General features: G+C 40.1%; 1 protein-coding gene across 1 annotated transcript; it reads right to left on the bottom strand.

The window, feature by feature from the left end:
- Positions 1–14,189: 14,189 nt before the first annotated feature.
- UTP23 (UTP23 small subunit processome component) lies at positions 14,190–19,241 on the bottom strand. Its single transcript, XM_035011794.1, has 3 exons — positions 18,979–19,241; positions 15,601–15,775; positions 14,190–14,687 (listed from the first exon to the last, which is right to left on the bottom strand). Exons 1-3 carry the CDS (start codon positions 19,164–19,166, stop codon positions 14,304–14,306), a joined length of 747 nt encoding a protein of 248 aa, XP_034867685.1. The 5' UTR covers positions 19,167–19,241; the 3' UTR covers positions 14,190–14,303.
- Positions 19,242–22,317: the final 3,076 nt, after the last annotated feature.

The following is a 22,317-nucleotide window of genomic DNA, read 5'->3' as shown; positions in this document are numbered from 1 at the left end:
AAGCCCTCCAGGAGTATACAATTAAATAGGAAATAGGAACAAAGTTAATTTAATGAGGAAAGGAAAATCTTTTCTTTTAAAGGCTGCTTTAACAACTGGATATATCCATAGGGGGGAAAAAAAGAAATTTGATCCCCTCATCCCATACACAAAAATTAATTGAAGAGGGACCTTAGACCTAAACATAAAACAGTGTTAAAATACATTTCTAGACCCAAGATGGAGCTGCTTCTGCCCAGCTTGCCACATCAGTAATCTGAGACTTAGGTAGCTTTCCTGTCCCTGTAAATGCTCTGCCTGAACCAAAAACACAGTATATCCAGTCAACCAATCCCTAGACACCAAGCCAACTCTGGACTCTCTATGTATTTCCTTGTTCCTTCTCACCCCAAACAAGGTTTACTACGTGGTCCAGCCCCAATCAGGTATTTTTCTCTTCCTTGTTCTTTACTCTTTATCCCGTACAAGTCTTCTGCCTCCTGCTCCATTTTGCAGTTCTCCTAAAGGAGACAGATAGTCCACTTCGTGAAGTATTAAAGTTTATTTGTATCACCTAAATGGTTTTCGTTCACCATTTTTTAACACCAGAAATATAAAGGTTATATTTCCTAATCTAATTATACTGAGTGCTCACCATATGCTGCCTTAATAAAAGTAATTCATAGAATTTACTAAATACTTATGTGCCAGACACTGAAAAACACTTTCACCTGTATCATTTCTTTCTCAAAAACAATGCCATGGCTCTATATCCCTCCGTGTTTATAAGGGATAGCTACTTTTTTTTTTTTTTAAATCTAACATTCTTTCCCCTTATTTTGGTAACAGCACCTGAGTTTCCTTGGAGGGCCGGCTTCTCTCTTATACTTACTTCTTTGTGGTTTCTCCAGCGTTGGCCTCAGAATCGGGTTCCTGTGTCAAACATTAGAAATCCTGACGACATCGCCAGAGTCCTGGAACTGCCCTCTCTCTTACTCTAGTGTTGTTTTTATCTAGATATGTGGTTCCTAAATTTTAGCATGCACAAGAATCACCTGGAGGGCTTGTTAAAACAGAAGTTTCTGGACCCCACCCCCAGAGATTTTGACCAGTAGTTCTGGGGCAGGGCTCACAATTTGCATTTCTAACAAGCTCCCAGCTGTTGCTAACGTTGCTGGTCAGAGGAGCTGGATCACGGAGGTGGATAGAACTAGGGGGGATTATGTTAAGCGAAATAAGTCAGTCAGAGAAAGCAAATACCATATGATTTCACTCATATGTGGAATTTAAGAAATAAAACAGATGAATGGAGACGAAGGGAAGGAAAATAAAATAAGATAAAAACAGAGAGGGAGGCAAATCATAAGAAACTTTTAACTATAGAGAACAAACAGAGGGTTGCTGGTGGGGGGATGCACTAAATGGGTGATAGGCATTAAGGAGGGCCCTTGTTGGGATGAGCACTGGGTGTTATATGTAAGTGATGAATCACTAAAATCTACTCCTGAAACCAATACTACACTCTATGTTAACTAAATTGAATTTAAATAAAAAGCTTATAAAAAATGCAAAGTCTGGGCCCTACCCTAGACTGACTGAATCAGACAGTCTGAGGAAAGACCCAGAAATCTGAGTTTTAATAAAATTTCCAAATGATTCTTACGCACACCAAGGTTTGAGAGCCACTGTTCCCTTAAGTGCTCCTGAACCCTCACTACCTGTTGGAATCATTTGGGAAACTTTAAAAATATTCAGAAGCTCAGGCACCTCCTTTCGAGAGTTTCATTTGATACTTGGAAACATCTCGCTAGAGACAAATTTGCAGCTGAGGGATGAGAAGAGCTGCTCTGAATCATAATGTTTTCCTTAGAAAGGAAAATAGGGCCCAGGTATGTGCCTGCAGAAGTTGGGGGAAGTGGAGAATGGGGGTAAGGGAACATTTATTTACTTAGATCATTAAGTAGCCTTCTTAACATATGAGTTTTGATGGCTACATAGTATTCCATTATAACCTATGAACTTTTTATTGAACATATACTAAGCTCCAGACACTGTCTTAGTTACAATCTGTATTAACTGTTTTACCCATAAAAAAACAGAGGCTGAGAGAAGCTCTGTTAATTGTGTGGACCTGGAACTGCCTAACTCCCAGGCCCAAATTCTTCTCCATACTGAGGTTTTCTGTCTGGTTGCTTGTGAGAAACACCTGAGGAACACTGAAATGACATAAATCTGAGCTTCCCAGATGGTAAACATGTGGAGATTTGGGGAGAGTGCCATGCTCAGAGAGGACTTGGAAGCTCCTGCCCTTTCCCCATAACTTGCCTTATGCATCTCTTCCATCTGGCTATTCCTGGTGACATCCTTTTATAATAAACCCGTAATCTATTATGTCTATATGTATGTATGTGTAGATGAATGAATGAGTGAATGCCTGGATTCCACAGGAGACTAAAGGAATCTAAACCTCTTGGGCGGGAGTTGGGCATCTATTTGTTTTTGGCTTTTTTTTTTTTTTTTTTTTAACTATTCCCCATGACTCCAATTCAAAGTAAGGGCTAAGACACACTGCCCCACAGCATTCTGCTTCTCATGTCGATGGTATATATACCTATTTCCGACTTCTTTTCCTTTTTTGCTTTAGCAGAATCCCTTTCTTCTCCCTGTTTTGTTGCTTCACCAAAGTCACTAAGAAAGCATTCAGAAGGTCTAGAATGTATTTAGCCAGAATGTGGTATGGGCCAGAAGATACATGATGAGGGCACATTACATTCAGAAAGGCTAGAGTACTTTCTCATTGCAGTGAGAAGTAATGAATGGGGTGGTAAGGGGCTGTCCTCCCAGGAGGTCAGAACAGCGTGTGTATCAGGGCAAAGGGTAAAGACACGGTTGAAAGGACACTGATTCAGATAGTAATTTTGAGTGTGGTCTGAGGATGGTTCCCTTATCATCAGCTGTTTTTGGTCGACAGAGACAGAAAGGAAAGACAGTGTATCTCTGCCTCCCGTGAATTAGGAATGACCTCTGGGAAACAGAGCTTCAGAACGAATGAGGGGCCCAGCCAGTAGCCTCATACTGTAACCACGCTTGTTCTAAAAAATAATGTGTTTTATGTGCAACAGACACCACCCATGTGCACATGCATGCTGTCTCTCTCCGTACTCCTCCATACACATGCATTAGATTACCCGAATCAGAATCATTCATAAAACAATGACGAGAAAAGTAGTAATAATGTTTAGAGGCAGATAAACTCAGCAATATTTCAGTTGGGGTGCATATTTTGCCAACCAACATATTTCTAAATATTTCTTCCTTTTCACCAAAATGTAAGGTTTTTTTTCCCTTATGGTTGGCTATTTCCAAATTCCAAAGTGTTTCAAGGAATAAAATATTGAGCAATGTGTGTGCTGTATTGGCAAGTTAAATGAGATGAACCCAATTTTGTCAGACATCAAAGAAACAGTGAGACTGAGAGTCATGAGTTAGGAAGGCTGGAGACCCTACACGTATAATAGAAGAGTTCATTTCATCCAGTTTAGTTTCATTCATTCATTCATCCATCCATCCACTCACTCATTCAACATTTATTAAGTACCTAGATTCCAAAAATGACATCAAGCATCACCATGAAAACAAGGGTGGAATAAAAAAAAAAAAAAAAAAAGGCTTTGAAGAAAAACCTAGTGACAGCTCTGAGTGTCTAAATGTATTGTTTTAGGAAATGATGATGAGACAGAAAAACCCGGAAACTGTCAGGATTAGGGCTGCTACCTACCTGACCCACGCTCTGCTCTCACCACCATTCTAAGGGGAACGCCCATGTGGATACTACGTGCTCCCAATCAACGTGGGTCTCTAAACTGCTATGCCGTGTCTTCACAGTTTCTTTTCATGCCTCTGCTCTTTCTGAATGTGGAAACTCTATCAGTGGCAACTATGAATGTTATTACATCATATAGTTAAACAGCATCATGCTCATTTTGCTCACCATGTGAGAGATTCACATGTGCTAATTCAGTTTTGGAGATCAAAATGTTTCATTACCTAGGGATTATCATTTTCACCTGAACAAAACATCATTGTGAAATAGTTGTGCAAGGTGATGAGCGTTTGGAAGACTTACCTTTTCAGCATTTTTTTAAGGATTTTATTTATTTATTTGAGAGAGAGACAGAGATAGTGGGAAAGAGCACAAGCAGGGAGTAGAGGGAGAAGCAAGGCTCCCCGATGAGCAAGGAGCCCGATTCAGGGCTCGATTCCAGGACCCTGGGATCAGGACCAGAGCCAAAGGCAGACACTTAATGACTGAGCCACCCAGGCGTCCCCCTTTTCAGCATTTGCTACCTATAGAAAGCTTTGGATAATTTGTAAAATTGTGGCAGCTGAAGGGAACAGATGGCACCTTTCTGACCACATCAGGGAGTGGACAGGGAGCACTGGCTGGTTGGCAGAGATGCACCTGAGATTAATTCATAGGAGAAACAGAAATGAAGCATTAGCACCCAAATAGCTTGTCAATAATTTTCTTCCTTAAAAGAAAATGGAAACATTCATACATATCCTTTTCTTTTTTAGCTGCCACTAAAAACATCTAAGGTGAGAAAGTACATTTTGTTCAATTCACTCAGGTACATGATGAATTCATAAATAAGCATGTAATATAGACCTATGGTATAGATTTTAAAAACAGCTTTGTTGAGATGTAACTCGCATAGCACAATTCACCCAAAGTGTAAAAATTCAATGGTTTAATATGTTCACATTGTTGTACATCGATAAGCACAATCAACTTTAGAATTTTTTCATTACCCTGAAAAGAAACCTGACTCACCTTACCCCCCTAATCGCCCTCATCTCTCCCAGTCCTGGGTATCTACTAACCTATGTCTGTCTCTACAGATTTGTCCATTTTGAATACTTCATATAAATAGAATCATATATGATCCTTTGTAATTGGTTTCTTTCAGTTAGCATGTTTTCAAGGTTCATCCATGTTATAATATGTATCACTATTTCATTTGTTTTGGTTACAAAATAATATTCCATAGTATGGATACACCACACTTTGTTTATCCATTCATCAGTTAATGGACTGTTGGGTTGTCTCCGCTTTTTGGTGTTATGAATAATGCTGCTATGAATTCTCCTGTGAAAGTTTTTGCATGGACATAAGTCTTCATTTCTCTTGGGTAATACCTAGGAGCAGAATTACGAGATAATATGGTAGTTCTATGTTTAACCATTTGAGGATTTGCCAGACTGTTTTTCAAAGCAGCTGCACCTTTTAGGGGCGCCTGGGTGGTTCAGTCGTTAAGCGTCTGCCTTCGGTTCAGGTCATGATCCCAGGGGCCTGGGATTGAGCCCCGCATCCAGTTCCCTGCTTGGCGGGAAGCCTGCTTCTCCCTCTCCCACTCCCCCTGCTTCTGTTCCCTCTCTCGCTGTGTCTCTCTCTGTCAAATAAATAAATAAAATCTTAAAAAAAAAGCAGCTGCACCATTTTATATTCCCACCAGCAACATCTGGGTTCCAATTTCTCCACATCTTTGAGAACACTTGTTATTTTCTGTCCATTTGCTCATGACCATCTTTTTTTTTTTTAAGACTTTATTCATTTATTTGTCAGAGAGAGAGAGCACAAGCAGGGGGAGCAGCAGGCAGAGGGAGAAGCAGACTCCCCACTGAGCAGGGAGCCCAATGCCGGACTTGATCCCAGGACCCTGGGATCATGACCTGAGCCGAAGGCAGACGCTTAACTGATTGAGCCACCCAGGCGTCCCAGCTCATGATCATCTTTGTAGGTGTGAAATGGCATCTCACTTCCATTTGTCTTTTTACCTTTATAATGATTTTATTAAGCAGGTTTTTAGAGCGCAGAGAAAGGTGGTGAGACAGTGTTTTATAAACTCTAAGGACTATCTTAATGTTTAGATGTGATTTTTTTTTTTTTTTTTTGCCTGATCCCTCCCACCTCTCTTTGTAATAGGACCCCATGTTTTTCTTTGGTGGACTATCCTTTGTCTAATCGCAGTCTATATAATTTGAGTAGAGCTGACCTCTTCTCCCTAGTTCCTGAATGGGCACATGAATCAAGCTGGCTAGTTGGAACCCTTGTATTAGATCAGGGTCTAGTCAGGAGAGAGAAAGCACACCAGTTATGTAAACAGAGAGAATTTAATATAAACAGGTATTCATAGGTATCAAGTAATTAACCAGGTAACTAAATAGGTAAAAAGAGAACTCTAAGAATTCTGGAGGTAGCAATTGTAAGAATCAGCTTCTGCCTTTAGGGCAAGGGGAGAAAGGGAAGAGGTTAGAATTATTAAAACTTAAGAACTTGGAGAAGGAGCCCTGTGGAGCTGAAACCTCTGAGGAGGTAGGCTCTAAGTCATTGGTGCTGACGTCTCTCAATTCACGGGAGGAGCCCTGTGGGTCTGCTACCTGGGCAGATCTCAGAAGAACAGGCTCCAGCCACCTAGTGCTGATGTCTGGTTCTCTGGTTGGGGGGAGAGGGGTGGAGGCAATGCAGCTGTGTCGGTAAGCTTTGCAAATTGGATTTAGGGACCATTGGTAGGAAATTGTTACAGTGAAGGGGTGACACTCACAAGAGCCTCAAGGAGTCTACAGTAAGCTCCCAGGAAGAAGCATGTTCTTTCTTCCTCTCCCCTCCTTCCAGGGCCTGCCTGTAGCTCCCCTCATTGGCAGGATCTAAGAGAAAGCAGCTGCCCCCAGAGAACTGGTTTGCAGAGTCCCGGCCCCATCATCACCATGTAGAGTATAGAAAGGTGGGCTTGAGTTGGCACATTAAACCCCTTTGGCTATTCAGCACTCACACACACCCTTCTGTACAGATTGTAACTTTCAGGGAACAATGAAACAACTCCCTGTGCCACCTAATGTGATGTAACGATCTTTCATACAAATGAAGATATTTTCACCCTCTTCACAAAATGAGAAAATGCAAAGTCCTCATGGTCATTGTAGCTATCTCTGAGCTATACTAATTACCCCCCCCATTTCAGTCTCAGTCCCATCTGGAATTCTGTTACTTAAAGAGTAAACAGACCATTTCTGAATCCAAACAAAGTGGACAACAAGATGTATTGTTCAAAGTTCCGTCAATGGGGGCATTTCCCTCCATTGCTGTCTTTCTGGGCCATCAGTGCATGGGGCTTTAATGCTGTAGCTGTTCACTTTTGGTTTGGGGCAGCGTATGGTATGAAAACATCTATAAGGCAGGCTCAAGTTTTTTTCTTCCTCAGTCAACTGATCGTAAGAAAACTCCTTGAGGTCATGAGTTGGGGGAGAGATGGCAATGCAACACAGGATGGTGTCAAAGGAGTATGAGAAAACTCCCTCACGCACCCTACTTGTACATGCTGTACCTACCTAGGCCAGATCTCTTATGCACCATTCCCACTTGATGCACATGCCCAACCTCATGGCTTAATGGGCAGATAGCATCCAGTTAGTTATAGGAAGTTCAAGTTGCCTGGTCATTCGATGTCCTTTGGCTAGGACCCAGTAGCAAGCTTATAGCTCTTTGTCAAAGGATAATAATTATCTGCAGACAAGGATATGAATTTTTTCCAAAACCTTAGAGGTGTGTGCCATAATTCTTCTACTGTACTTGCCAGAGACTTCACACTGCTACAAAAACTTTGAGTTCATTGGATCTGGTGGCCCAACCTGAAAAACAGCTTGCACTGTAGCCTAGACTTGCTACAGAGCCTTATTTTGCTCTAGACCCCATTCAAACTCTCAAGCCTCTGGGTTACTTAGTATTTGGGTCAAAGTAACAAATTCTTTTTTTTTTTTTTTAAAGATTTTATTTATTTATTTGACAGAGACACAGCGAGAGAGGGAACAGAAGCAGGGGGAGTGGGGGAGGGAGAAGCAGGCCTCCCGCGGAGCAGGGAGCCCGATGCGGGGCTCGATCCCAGGACCCTGAGATCATGACCTGAACCGAAGGCAGACGCTTAATGACTGAGCCACCCAGGCGCCCTCAAAGTAACAAATTAAAATGTGGCATGTGTTGCCTCTAATACTCAAAATAGCCTACTAAGCTTTTGTGCCCCCTACCCCTTCTTGGATGATAGGTGGTTGTGGTGCAACAATGTGTCATCAAGAGGTTATTCTGACATGCTGAAGAGCACTGGACTCTCAGGAATGTCACTGAGGTGGCAGACCCCTGAATTTTCATGGGGTCTATCTCCCACCCTCTAGTTCATAAAGCTTGACAAAGACATTTGTAGTACTTTCTACTTCCTGCTCATCAGATTTTATTTGCATAATGCTATCAACGTCGTGGGTAAGGGTGATGTTTTATGTAATGTCGAGATGATCAAGATCTCTGCAGACTGTATTATGGCTGAGAGCAGGGAAGCTGACTTAGCATGAAGCAAGACTGTGAAGGTATACTGTGGATGCGGTCAAGGAAAAACACACTGCTTTTGGTGGTCCTAGCAAATGGTTAAAAACTAGGGGGGCAGGGGAGAGGAAAGCATTTTCCCTATCAGGTTAAAGGAGCTGTGTGGATTTGTTCCAGTAAAGAGAATACATCTGGAAGAGCCGTTTCAAATGAGTCACCCTCTGATCAACATTAAAGTAATGTAGTCATGCTTTAAAATCCATCTGCCTCCTGCACAGACCAAATAGATGAGTTAAATGGAGATGTAATAGGAATCAACACTTCTGCATCAATCAAGTGTTTGATGATGGTAGTAATCCCTGTAATCATGCCAATGACATTCTATTCTTTCAGTTCACTATCCTGGTAGGGAGGAAAAATTCCAACAGCTTCCCCTTGACTCTTCATAGCCTAGTGACCCTTAGTCCATAAATGAGGGAGCTAACATGGGGGACACACCAGTTGCCTAGTATGTCTTTCCCAATTATACGTTCTGGAGCTGGGGGGAAAACACAGGTCCATGAGCCCACTGTGATTCAAACTTGGCCTATAACTCAATGAATCACCTGACCCCTATAAATCCCTACTTTGAATGTCTGAGCAGCAACATCTGGGTCCCTAGCAATTAGCATCATTTGAGAACCAGTATCTAATAATCTCCCAAAGTCTGGGTGTTTCTATTCCCCCGTGCACATTCACTGTAGACAATGGTCACAGGGAGGGGCGCCTGGGAGGCTCAGTCGTTGAGCGTCTGCCTTCGGCTCAGGTCATGATCCCGGGGTCCTGGGATCGAGCCCCACATCTGACCGGCTCTCCGCTCAGCCTGATTCTCCCTCTCTCTCTGCCACTCCCCCTGCTTGTGTTCCCTCTGTCGCTGTGTCTCTCTCTGTCAAATAAATAAATAAAAAATCTTAAAAAAAAAAAGAAAATGGTCACAGGGAATCTCACAGCAGCGCTTCATTTTCTTTGCTCAAAAGAACCCAGCCTCCCCTTAAATTGAAAGGCTCTGGGCCTCTGAACTCATTTAGGTCTGAAAACTGGATAAAAGGCTATGGCTATCCTTTCTGATGGACGTGACTTCATTCTCACGTATTTGACAAATATGTATTGAGACATCCTACTCTTAGTACACTCTTTTTTTTGTTTAGTACACTATCATAAATATTATAAAGGAAAACCAATGATCTAGTCAGATCTCACAAAAAAATGTAATTGTAAAAAGTACTTCTGGTGGATTCATATCTAATATTATTGATAAAACTTATGTCTTAAAATATTAGCCTAATGAAGCCATCTAATGGCAAAGATTTTAAAATAATTTCTTTTATCTTTACCATCCTTTACATTTTGGGTTTTTTTTTCCTGTGTATATTTTATAATGTACAGTAGTAAACCTATGTAGTTTATAAACATACATTTACAGGTATACACAGAAGTTCTTTTACTGACAAGGATGTATGATTAAAAATTCAGAGGCCACCAATCTAGGATCATATAAGAAATCACTTCCTAAGCTCAGTCCAGACACTTCTTCTGCCTTTATTCCTAATTAGTTCTGGATCTCAAAATATATAGACAGAGTTATACCAAGTTATTGTATTTTTTTCATCTACATCTAAACTAAGAACTCTTAAGAAAAGCTATAGTATGACATATTTTTAAAACATTTTAGAGAATACAAACTATTCATCCTATCCACCCATGAAAATCTATTCTTTAAACCTGTCAAATCACAGACAACTTGCTTTACCAGCTGCAGAGACATAAATTACTCTTAACTCTATGCATAAATAGAAAACAGGAAATTTTACTTTTGAAACTCAGCTGCTTTGAAATGACTTCTAGTTTTAATTTACATACCTGTGGGGATGAGAAATGGCTGTAGGGCTTCAAAAATGTAGGGAATACAGACTTCTGCCCAAACTCAACTACAAATACTTTTTTGAAGTGTTCATAAAAAACAGTGGTTTTCAGAAACACTATTTTTCAGCCTGGCAAACTTCAGAGTTCAAAAGCACATGGACTTCACGTTTATCCCCACAAAGCTGGTAGCTACCCTCTAAAGCAGAGGTTCTCAACATTTTCTTTTTGCCAACCTGCAAAATGGATTGCAATCACATATATACACTCCCATGGTGCCATGCGCCCTTCCCTGAGTCGTATGGAGAAAAGCAAGAAGTGCTAAGGATTTCTGGGGTGCTGTTAGGAGGGTACTATTCACAAAAGAATTGTACAAAGATATGAGATCCTTTTGTTAAAATATTTTAAAAGTAATTTATAAATATATAAATATATATGACTAATCAGTTTTAAAATATTAAATAATGTATTATTCTAATACATTGTATTTTTAATATTTTAATTTAAAAATTGCTATTTTATAAAAATAAGTTGACTTTTCTAGCTCTTCAGTTCAGACACTATTAATAGGTGACCAGATAGCACTGAATAAATATAAATATTTTGGTTTCCTGGACCCAATTTCAATGCGTATTGGGGGTTTAGACCTTACACATATAAGCAGTGCCCAGCTGGGCATCTTACAATTCAGCTCAATTCTGGCATTATCTACCGGGAGATAGTATTAGATCCCACAGGTTAAGGGCTCAGTACTTCGACTGCCACCTCCCCTGCCCCCTGCCCCCTTCAGACCCATACAGGCTGTTATCCATGCTTCTGACCTCTGGCTATAAATCAGAAGTTCCCACAACACTCTTCTCCATTAAATTAACTTGCTAGAGTGGCTCAAGGAACTCAGAGAGACATTTTACTTACTACATTACAAGTTCATTATAAAAGGATATAACTCAGAAACAGCCAGATGGAAGAGATGCATAGGGCAAGGTATGGGGAAAGGGTAGGAGTTTCCAAGCCCTCTCCAGGTGGGTCACTCTCCCCGATCTCCACTCATTAACCTGGAAGCTCTCCAAACCCTGTCCCTGTGGGATTTTATAGAGGCTTCAGTACATAAGCACGATTGATTAAATCAGTGACCATTCTCCCCTCACTCCCCCGCACCACCAGAGGTTGGGGGTGGGGTGGGGACTGAAAGTTCCAACCCTCTAATCACATGATTGGCTCCAAAGGTAACCAGCTGTCATCCTTAGATGTTTTTCAAAACCATCTCATTAACATAAAAGACACCTTTAAACTCTCATCACTTAGGAAATTCCAACAGTTTTGGGATCTGTGAGCCAACAACCATGAACAAAAACCAAATATATATATATACTTATTATAAGTCACAATAAGCCTTGTTAAAAAGACAAATGCCTAAAATTTATTCATTTTAGCATATTGAAAATATCATCAGTGTACATTTCATCTGCTTTATCACTTTGTCTACATTTGATTTGGTAATCCTCTCATTCTTTTCTTAAAGATTTTATTTATGAGAGAGAGCACAAGCGCATGGGGGAGGGGTGGCGGCACAGAGGGAGAGGGAGAAGCAGACTCCCCACCGAGCAAGGAGCCCGAAGGGGGCTCAATACAGGGACCCCGAGATCATCATCTGAGCTGAAGGCAGACCCTTAACCGACTGAGCCACCCAGGTGCCCCCTAACTCTCATCATTCTTTTTATTTTTTTAAAGATTTTATTTATTTATTTGACAGAGAGACACAGCGAGAGAGGGAACACAAGCAGGGGGAGTGGGCGAGGGAGAAGCCCGATGCGGGGCTCCATTCCAGGACTCTGGGATCATGACCTGAGCCGAAAGCAGACGCTTAGGACTGAGCCACCCAGGCGCCCCCTAACTCTTTATCATTCTTGACAATTTTTTTTCCCCTCACAGAAACTATAGAGCTATATTCACTTTTTCCCAGTATCTCTGCCTTCTTTTTAAAAAATGTTCCTTTAAGTATTTAAAACAGAATCATGAAATGACAATCAAGCCCTAACCTGGCTTGCTAGGTAACACAACCTGTGTGTTATTCCTAGTGTACTTTTTTTTAAAAAGATTTTATTTATTTGAGAGAGAGACACAGCGAGAGAGGGAACACAAGCAGGGGGAGTGGGAGAGGGCGAAGCAGGCCTCTGCCAAGCAGGGAGCCTGATGCAGGGCTCGATCCCAGGACCCTGGGATCATGACCCAAGCCGAAGGCAGACGCTTAACGACTGAGCCACCCAGGCACCCCCCTGTGTGCTTAATTAAGGCTATAACTTCACTTTCTACCCAAAAAAGCATCTCTTAATTCAACTGAAAATATTTCTGTAGAAAATGGAAATGGTCTCAAATTTGAGAAAGATCATTTATTTTAGCCATTACGAGACTTTGTTCATGATGTACTTCATACCTGATTGTGAAACCCTAATGATAGATTCAGAACCACTACTCAAAGGTGTCCCAGGCAGCACAAAGTCAGGAGCTAATCATCAGATTCCCATTTTTCCAACTTTATACTTCAATATTATAGCACAGACACATTGCAATTTTGGTCTGATGAGTAACTCAAACAATTGGGGAGAGGGCTGAAAAAGACAAGTTTGATTATTCAATTCCTAATATAATTAGCCCTTTAGACATTTTATTAAAAAACTTAAAATGTATATACTACATAATGTTATAATTCTGGTGACCCTTTAGACACCTTTTAAGTAACATTCATAGCCAATCTTAGAGTGTTATTTTGGAATTTTTGCTATTGAATTTAGCATTTCCTTTTAAAGAAAATCATCCTCCTTAGTGGACAAATGGAACTCAAAAAAATTGTTTTTCCCCCTAGGGCCCTATGAACAATTAAGAGACTCTTTAGGGGAACTGAGTGAAATCTTTAATCAAGAATTATCTTGCTAGGGGAGCTTGGCTGCCTCAGTCAGTAGAGCTTGCAACTCTTGATCTCAGGGTTGTTAAGTTCAAGTCCCATGTTGGGCATAAGAGATTACTTTAAAAAAATTTTTTTTTAAAAAGGAATTATTTTGCTAAATTATTAATGCAACGAATATGAGGCTAACACTGGTTGGGCTCAAAAAAATGTACTTCCTACACAATCCCTGCTTCACTACAGCAAAAAAGAAAACCAAGAGAGTAAAATAAAGAATCTAGGGAACAGACAAAGCAAATGACAAATGACAAAGCAAATTTCTGGATAAGGGCAAGAAGTGTGTGGATGACAGGTGAGCAACATATGGGGCAGAAAACCTTTCCACATTGGAGGACAGAGGACTCTAGAAGTATCTCGAGGGGTGAGGAATTATCCCATATTATCATATAGAAAATTGTAAGTTCCTTTACAAAATTATTGGTGGCAAAACCAAGTCAGATGCTTAAAGAAAATGAGGACATTATTCACTTCTGGAATAACAACAAAGTAGTATAAGAAATAAATTTCTTATATAAATCATAGCATGGCTACTTGGTTCAGTGGGGAACAAAGGTTATAGTCATAATAATGCAAATACTTTATCTGGGATGTATAAAGACTGAACTATTAATATATTAGAAAAATGGAGGAGTCATACAAGTAAGCAAAATTTCCACTTTCTAAAAGAAAGTCAAGTAATAGATGGACTAAAAGGTAGCAGCATACTCATATTATTTGGAAATATAAATTCTACAACTGCTACATGAATTAAGTAACAAATTTTCCTCTGTGAATGTTTTCCTCTGTTGTATGATTTGATTTTTTTACACTATTTGCATGTAATGGTGGGGGGTAGGGGCAGTGGTAAGACAGAAAGAGACAACAGTTTTACACTGAAAAATAATCTCCAGAATGCCTAAACCCATCCATCCTGGTTTGTTCTGTTCTTTTCTTTTTTCTTTTCTTTCTTTCTTTCTACAAATAATTTTAGGCAAAGGCTTATGGGTCAATATTTATTTATAAAAATAACAGTCTTTTATTGTAAGTACTTCCACAGTTTTAAAAAGAAATCTGTTTTTCCCATTTGAATGTCTTTAAAAGTATTCAAGGAATTCATTCATTATCACTCTGCTTTTCAGAAAGTACTTTTGAGGTAGATCTGTTCCGGATTCTTTTTCTTTTTCTTTTCTTTTCAGAGGCAGGTGATTTTGGATCCTGTGCTTTCTTCTTTTTCTTCAAACAGCTAAGAGGATTGGGGCCACTTATTTTCTTGTGTTTTTTTCTTCTTCTCTGTTCTGGGTTTTTCACTAAACCCTGTTCTTCTTTGAGTTGCTTGATACTTTGTTTCTCGTGCACTGAGACAAGCTGACCTGACTCCACTGCTTTAACAAAAGCAACAGTTTTGGGAGAAGGTTTGTCCAAGACTATAGTGTTCTGAATAATAAACATGAGAGGAACTCCAGGCTTTTTCTTTACTTTCATAGACAAATTCTGATCCTATTGAAAGGAAAAATAGAATTGTTTAGTTCAAATATGCCAATTAAATAAGATGCCTTAAATAGTAAAAATAAAAGAGATCACAAATTTTACTTTTCAAATCAGTATGTCTCACTAACGGGAATATACTTTATAATTTAAAAAAAAGAAGACAAAGATGAAATCTGAGCACAGTTAAGTGGCAACAATGTGAACTACACTTATCAATGTTCTAGGACCACAAATTACAAACTAAGGCAATGGTAAATATGTGGAGGCAATGTCCCATGTTTCTACTCTAAGACATGCTTCAAAAAGGGTTAAGAATGTTAACAGAGGTTGTAGGAATAGCAATAAAGTAAGAATTAGCTGACTCACATTCTAGATTCAGCTCTGCATCTAATCGTGTGATTTTATAATTCTAAAAGCATATTTAAGCAAATCTGTATATACATGAACTCATTCGATAATATCAACACTGAGAGTCTCTCTTTCCCCCTCCTGGTCTTTAAAAGTCAGAAACAGTTCCATATTGGTAGCACTATTTCAAATAATATGAAACATGACTTTTTGAGGAAAAAATATGAAATAAAGGAACATGAGAAAACACTGATGAACACAGAATATAAAATCTTTGCTCTACTTATTTTCCCTTCAAGAACCCTGAAACATACAATCACATCTCTCTGTCAATAATTTTACTTAAAAAAAAACTTCAGGAAGAAGAAAAATCAATATGCTGAAGGTTCTCTCCTCAAATTCTCCAATGACAACTGCTTTCACTGACTGCAAATTAACTTAAAAGCCTGCATTTTAAAAAGTCGAGACATTTTAACAAAGCACTTCCACCTAATTTTTTCTGATTATATGTAGCTCCATATGAAACATAGATAGAAATGATTAAAATTGACTCTGGTTTTAAAAGCAGTATCACCTGTGTTGCCACAAAATAATGATGAGGATTTCCCTCTTCAACCATGGCGAGCAGACATTCTGATCCACTCACAGCATTCTTGAAATGGGGACAATTTCGGACTTGGCATTTTTGTGCAATCAGTTTTGCCCCATATAAGTCTTTTCCCAATGTTTCTAACTCTTTTAACACACACCTGGAAAAAAAAAATTATTAACAGCTCACAATTATAACAGATACATATCGTTGTTCACAGAAAGCAAGTATTAAAAAAATACCCAATTTTTAAGAAAGTAAAACTATACCATTACAATCTGAATTTGTCATGTGTTGGCCCCAATCATATGGCGGCCAGTTCACTCTTTAAAAAACCTGGAAAATACAACCATTGAGTAGAAGGAATCACAGTTAAAATTTACTGAGCATTTACTATGTGTCAGGCAGCATGCTAATTGCTCTTTACATAACTTCTTGCTTAAATCTCAAACAGCCCTGAGTTAGGCACCTTACTTGAAAATTACCCGCATTTTAGAGCACCTCACTCTGAGAGATTTCAAGCAACATGCTCAAACACAACTAATAAGTGGTAGAGCTGAAATGTGAATCCAAGTAGTTGACAACAGATGCCTTGCCCCAACCTTACCGCTATATGCTTCTAATTCAAGTACAAACTGGTACACCTTTAAACTATTTTCAGTACAGAAAAGTAAAAATTTTCAAGTCACCAGTTTAATAACAATCACAACTTCCTTTTTCACTCTGCATTTTCATATTAAGTCAGTGTTTTTCAAAGTGTCAGCTAAAAACTATCCATATCAAAATGACATAGTGATGATAATCACATTAATTTCTACTCCTTTCTCATCCCCACATCCGCACCTCTTGAGGAGCCAAATATTAGCATTTTAATAAGCTCCCCAGGCACTTCTTCCATCACAGAAAGGAAGAAAGCAAGCAAGAAAGAACTAATTAATTATAAGTACTGAGTCAAAAATTTCTTAAGCTCTAGCCAGCCCTTGTCAGACTCTACCTTGCCTCACTCTCTTTATCATCCCTTTAGTTTTTGTTTAAGAAGAGATTTTGCTTTCTAGTCATCGGTTCTGAACTCTTTTTCAGTTTCAGGCCCAAACTGCCAAGTATTTATTGAATATTTCCTGTAGATGTATATCAGCTCTTTAAATTCACATCTAAAATCGAAGTATTTCCCTGCCTCCAAACTTCTCCTCCAGGGCATGCTCTCTCTTTGACTATATGAGCTTCCCAGACGCTGGGTGTAAGCCAGAAATCCTAACTGACCTTTTCTTCTTCACCCCTACCCCCACCCCTACTCCATCAGCTGTTAGTCCTATCTCGGCTGTTGCTATCTAGCTCATAATGTCTCTTTGCAGAACCCTTGGGTTCCTGCCTTTCCTCTCTGAAGTTCAGGCTCCCATTATTTCTTGATTGGACAACCACAAAATGAGTTTGCCTGCCTTCACGCTCTTGCTTCTCCAACTTAGCCCTCACACTGTTAGCTTTTCTAAAAGACAGCTGTTAGGTCTGATAGCATTTATCTTCATGATGCACACCAAGAACTGACAGAGTAATATGCTTTAAAACAAACCATCAGTAAGCTGTGTGTGTGTGGGCAGGGGGAAGGAGGGAGTGGGTAAATGAAACAAGACTGGCCATGTCAATAATTCCAAAGCTGGGTGATAGACATTTCATTATATTACTCTACTTTTGTGTATGTATAAAATATTCTGGAAGTTAAATTCTTTAGGGAAAAATTGCTATAGAATGTAATTTCATGCAGTACTTTCCAAGCTTTTTTGTTATAGCACTATATTAAAAATGTTAATATTTCTATGGCACACAGGGGTAAATGAACAGGTTTTGTGTAGCCAGAAGTGATGAACTCCAGGCACAAGCCAACTAAGGACTTGTCTGGCAGCCCTAAAGGCTAAGGGGATAAAAAATTGTGGGGTATCTATAACCATTTTGAGGCGCTACTTGAATATGGAACGCTGTTCATGAAGCAGTATTCTGTGAGAAGACAGGCCAACGACACGGTGTGCCCAGTTAGAGCCCATTCCTGTGTTTGTGTGTGCGTGTGCATGTGTATACGTAAAGAACTGGATGGATGATACAGCACGTTGACAGTGGTAATTCATTGGCGTGGTATTATGGGTCATTTTATTTTTCCTTTTCTACTTTTTTAAAGTAAATAATCTACCATGAGGGGGGAAAACCCCTAAGTTCCTCAGTAGTTCATGTTGTAAGTTCGATTTACCTTCTTCCCAGCTTCACTTCCAATTATATCCTGTGCTCTAACCTCTTTTCCAGGCATTTTACAGCTCCATTTCTTTATTCAAGAGGCTCCACAAGTCACTTCTCTCTTTTCTACTCAAAACAGTCCTTCCCCTCAGAACCAAAAGGTGCCTGGGCTCAGAAGTTACCTCCTTTATGAAACCTTCCATGATTCCATCTTCCCTCCCATCTCCAGGAGGTTCCATCTTTTTTTTTTTTTTTTAAAGATTTTATTTATTTATTTGACAGAGAGAGACACAGCGAGAGAGCGAACACAAGCAGGGGGAGGGTTAGAGGGAGAAGCAGGCTCCCCGCTGAGCAGGGAGCCTGATGCAGGACTCCATCCTGGGACTCCAGGATCATGACCTGAGCCGAAGGCAGTCGCTCAACCAACTGAGCCACCCAGGCGTCCCAGGAGGTTCCATCTTAAGCGTTCCCACACTGAGGGAGTCACAACACACCCATCGAGGCTGACTTCTGCACTCTACTGGCCATGAGGGCTGGAAGTTTGTCCTGCTCACCAAGTTATCCTCAGTGGCTAGAGCAGCGCCTGGCATATGGCTGGTACTTAGTAAAGACAACCGCATAAACCCATGCCCATGGGCAAAGGTTAACCTCGAGTTCTAAATTATCTTTCTGGGAATCGAAGATATTACCGCACAGGGCAGTTGTGAGGCTTGAAAAATTTTCATTTACACTAGAAAAGGCTGCCATTTAAAGGGGGTAGGTTTGGGACACCAGCAAGTGCCGTACATACACTATACCTCGTTTGATCCTTACAGCAACCTTTTTAGTTACGGTCTCTTCCTTGCGGATGAGAAATCCAAGGCCCAGAGATTAACTCGCAGGAAATCACAAAGCTGGTAGGGCTGGGACCTTGATTCGAAGCCCGGTCGCACTACAAAGCACTGGTCTTATCTGCCAGGCCAACGACGCGAATATTTGCAGGGCACTGTACTTTCTACCTACATCGCAGGCACTCGCCTGACCTCCTTAGTGCCTCCACTTCACTGTCAACTCCTCGTGGGTGGGGCGGTTTGCACGTCGTGGCCTCGCCTCTACCACACCCGCGGGATCCCCGGGCCTCCTCCCCGGACCCGCCCGGCCCACCTGGTGGTGCACAGCTGTGTCTCGCCCAGGAGGTAGCGGGGCAGCTGCTCCCGCAGCTGGATACGGCCGCGCAGCGCCGCCTGACAGAAGGTACCGTCCACCAGGATCTGGTACGGCTCGCGAACTCCGAAATTATTGCGGAAGAAGCCGAGATGCTTCTTGACATGTTTCTGCCTCGTGATCTTCATGCCTGGCTTACCGGGATCAAGACCTAGGACGGTAGAAAACTCCTACCCCAACCACCCGCTCCTCCCGGAAGTAAAGCCCCTTTGTCCCCGGAAGCAAACGCCCCCATCTGCCGGGCCCGCCCCTGGTTACGTCACGCCCGGACCAGCGCGCGTTTCACTCGCAGTGCCCGCGCTTTAAGGTGCGCGCCCTCGGGGCGGTGCTTGCGTCTGGCGTGTTCCTGTGTGCGGTCCGCCTCTCAAGGATTGGCAGTATAATAATCAACGAGAATATGGAACCTTAGTATGCTACGGGCATTATTCTAAGTGATTTACCATATATTATTCCCCTTAGTGTTTATAATTCTCAAGTGGGGAGAGGAAAGGGATCAGAGTAATTGGACAACTCCGTCTGACTGAGCAGGTTTGTCCTAGGTGCCGTCCCTCGAAGAAGTTAAGCCGTTTGCTAAGGGCACGTGGTTCTTTAGTGTTAGGACTATCACTGGAAACCAGTACTGAAGTTAAGGGCTTCCTGTAGTTCCAATGTTCTTGCTACCCACCCTCCATACGAACTACTGCTCCTGAGTGCCAAACTTAGGGCAGAAGATGGCACCATTTTGCATCTCCGCCCCTTAAGACCATTCTAAATCACTTACACAGGGTGTTTTAGGAAAAAATGCTCAAGGGCTTCGTTTTCTAAGTGTCAGAATCCCTAAACTTGAGTCCGAGTTCTGTCACTAACCCAAGCCATTTCACTTTGAGTAACAATTCAAAAAAGCTGGGTTCAGTTCCACACTGTCAAACTGGTTGGCAGGACTAGACTATTTTTTAAGAACCCTTTATATGTCTATGGTCTCTAATATATGAAGACTACACACTGGACTCCAGTAACAGGAAGGGAGAAAGATGACCGAAAGTTTACAAGTTACTTGGTCAACTCAATTAATGAAGAGTTAATCAGAAAAATTTGTTCCCCAGCAGCTAATTGCCAAGCATCCGCTTCAATTCAGAGCAAGATAATCAAAGAATGGGGAGAATAAAATTTTGCATTTTTGTCCTGGCCTGGAATCCGTCCCAGATCTAGTTTTGGCTAACGATTGAGAGAAAGAACCAATAGAGAAAAGTGATTTACAAAGTGATTGAGATGTATTATTTGCATTTGGGGTTTTATTTGAAGGTACAGGTTTATGGAATTGGAACTAAGATATTCTATAATGATTCTCATGTCCTGATTCCCAGCACAAGGTCACTTAGATGGCTGCTTTTATTTCACTGAAAATAAATTTAGGAATGGAAGCTCTCATGTGTTATTATAGGTTTGGATTCATGGTTCTTGAGTATAGTTACTCACTGCTTTCCAGTTTTATTCTTCTTTATTCCTGCATGCCAACTCCCCACCCCAGCTATACTCCCACCACAGAGAAATTATACCAGCCTTGTCTTGCAAAACAGTTAAAAATAATAATAATAATAATAATAATAATAAGATTCACAGATTTATCTACCAACTCCATTCCATTGGTCATATTTCACTTGTGATAATAAAGAGAAACCTCACTACACTGGAGTTGGGAAATTGGGCAGAGAGAACTCTCACACTCCACTACTCTTATTCAATAACAGACCCAACAGGAAAAGACAGACCTTGTAGGTGGATGCTACTTTACTACTTCAGCAGGAGGAAGAAAGGCTTTCCTTATCCAGTGCCCCACCAACAGCCTAGCCAATGAGAGACAGTCACAACTTGGCCAATGAGAAGTCACTACAAGTTTTCAGTTTACTCCATTGGACTTTTTGTTTATACTAGTCTTTCAAACCCCCTGATTATCTCTATAAAAGAGCAGTACCTCTTTGTTTCCCAGATTTGCCTGTAGTTTTGCTGCAGCTCACTTGTCTGGTATTGCAATTGTCTGCTATTCCTGAATAACGCCATCTTTTTACTTGGTGAAATAACTGGCTTAAAATAACTGGTTTGATTTTTAAGGTTAACTAGGGAGAAAAATGTGGTGCAGGAATAGAGATGTGAGTCCTATTCTAGTTGTTGTTGTTGTTGTTTTTAATGTATTAAACTACAGCATAATTACTTTCCAAGCTCTATGTATATGACAGTGCCATTTGCATACCAGATCTTTATTTCACAAACATGAAAACAGTCTATAACAGCGTTTACCAAGTCTAAAACAGAGTTTTCTATTACAGCAGTATTTCTCAAAACATGATCCTGAGACATGCAGAAAAAGCTCTTGTTGCTTGTTTAAAATGCCCATTTCTGGCTCAGAACATGTATTGAGGGATAGGGATACTATTCAGAAAGGAAGTGACATTTATTACAATCTTCCCAAGTCCTTATTATGCATATTAATGTTCCTGAGGTTTGCAGTCAAGCATCACTGTTTATCCACTAGGATATTTTCCAATGAATACTTTTTGGTCTGATGGTCAATGACCTAGTATTAGAAAATCAATATTTGGCCACAACCAAGGCAGAAGACAAATATTGCCATTATTGGTTGAACTATTTAGATATAAATTTAAATCTGAAATTTTACTTTAAAAATTATTTTGATATCATTATTAGTCATTGAAAATAATTTTGACCTTGTAGTGCTGGAACAATAGTGTCTCAGCATTGCTAGCTGCTAGCTTTTTTCTTAGGTCACTACACTGGACATTTTCCATGCCAAATAGACATTCAGCTCAGGTAGCTAGGGAATTAATTTATTTTTCTTTATTTTTTCATGCTCTTCATATTCTTTATTATGTCTGGATCAAATATAATTTATAATATGATTTGTTGTACATGATTTTGAAGTTTTTTCTTCATGAAATTTTGATGAGGCCAAGTTGACAGAATGATTTATTCTTGCAAGGTGTGACTAATTCCCAAACAAGACTTTTTCATGAAAGATTCATGGCCTAAATGGAATTAAATAGGTAAACATTAAATATAATTCATAAAGGTTATTTTGTTTAATTTCATAAATGTTAGTATTCCAGATAATTCACAAAGATCTATTGGGACATTACTGTGCCTTACATCCATATTTAAATATTTATAAACATTGGTTAACATCCATTAGTTCAAAAAGAACACAATGTTCTTTCTAACATTATGTAGCTAACACATTTTTTTTTCCTTTTGATTTTTTTCTTACTCAAAAAAAGCTTCATTTTT

This window comes from Mirounga leonina, unplaced genomic scaffold, assembly GCF_011800145.1.
Source record: "Mirounga leonina isolate KUSES-001 unplaced genomic scaffold, KU_Mleo_1.0 Mir_165, whole genome shotgun sequence".
In the NCBI taxonomy this organism is placed as follows: Eukaryota; Metazoa; Chordata; class Mammalia; order Carnivora; family Phocidae; genus Mirounga; species Mirounga leonina.
The sequence above is the reverse complement of the archived record's forward strand: the minus strand, read 5'-3'. Positions and strand labels throughout refer to the sequence as shown.

Coding starts and splice junctions, on each gene's coding strand:
- UTP23 (XM_035011794.1), bottom strand. CDS start 19,166: ATGAAGATCACGAGGCAGAAACATGTCAAGAAGCATCTCGGCTTCTTC. Junction 15,776..18,978: donor ACACAGCTGTGCACCACCAG/GTGGGCCGGGCG, acceptor TTTTTTTTCCAG/GTGTGTGTTAAAAGAGTTAG. Junction 14,688..15,600: donor ATTATTTTGTGGCAACACAG/GTGATACTGCTT, acceptor TCCTTTCAATAG/GATCAGAATTTGTCTATGAA.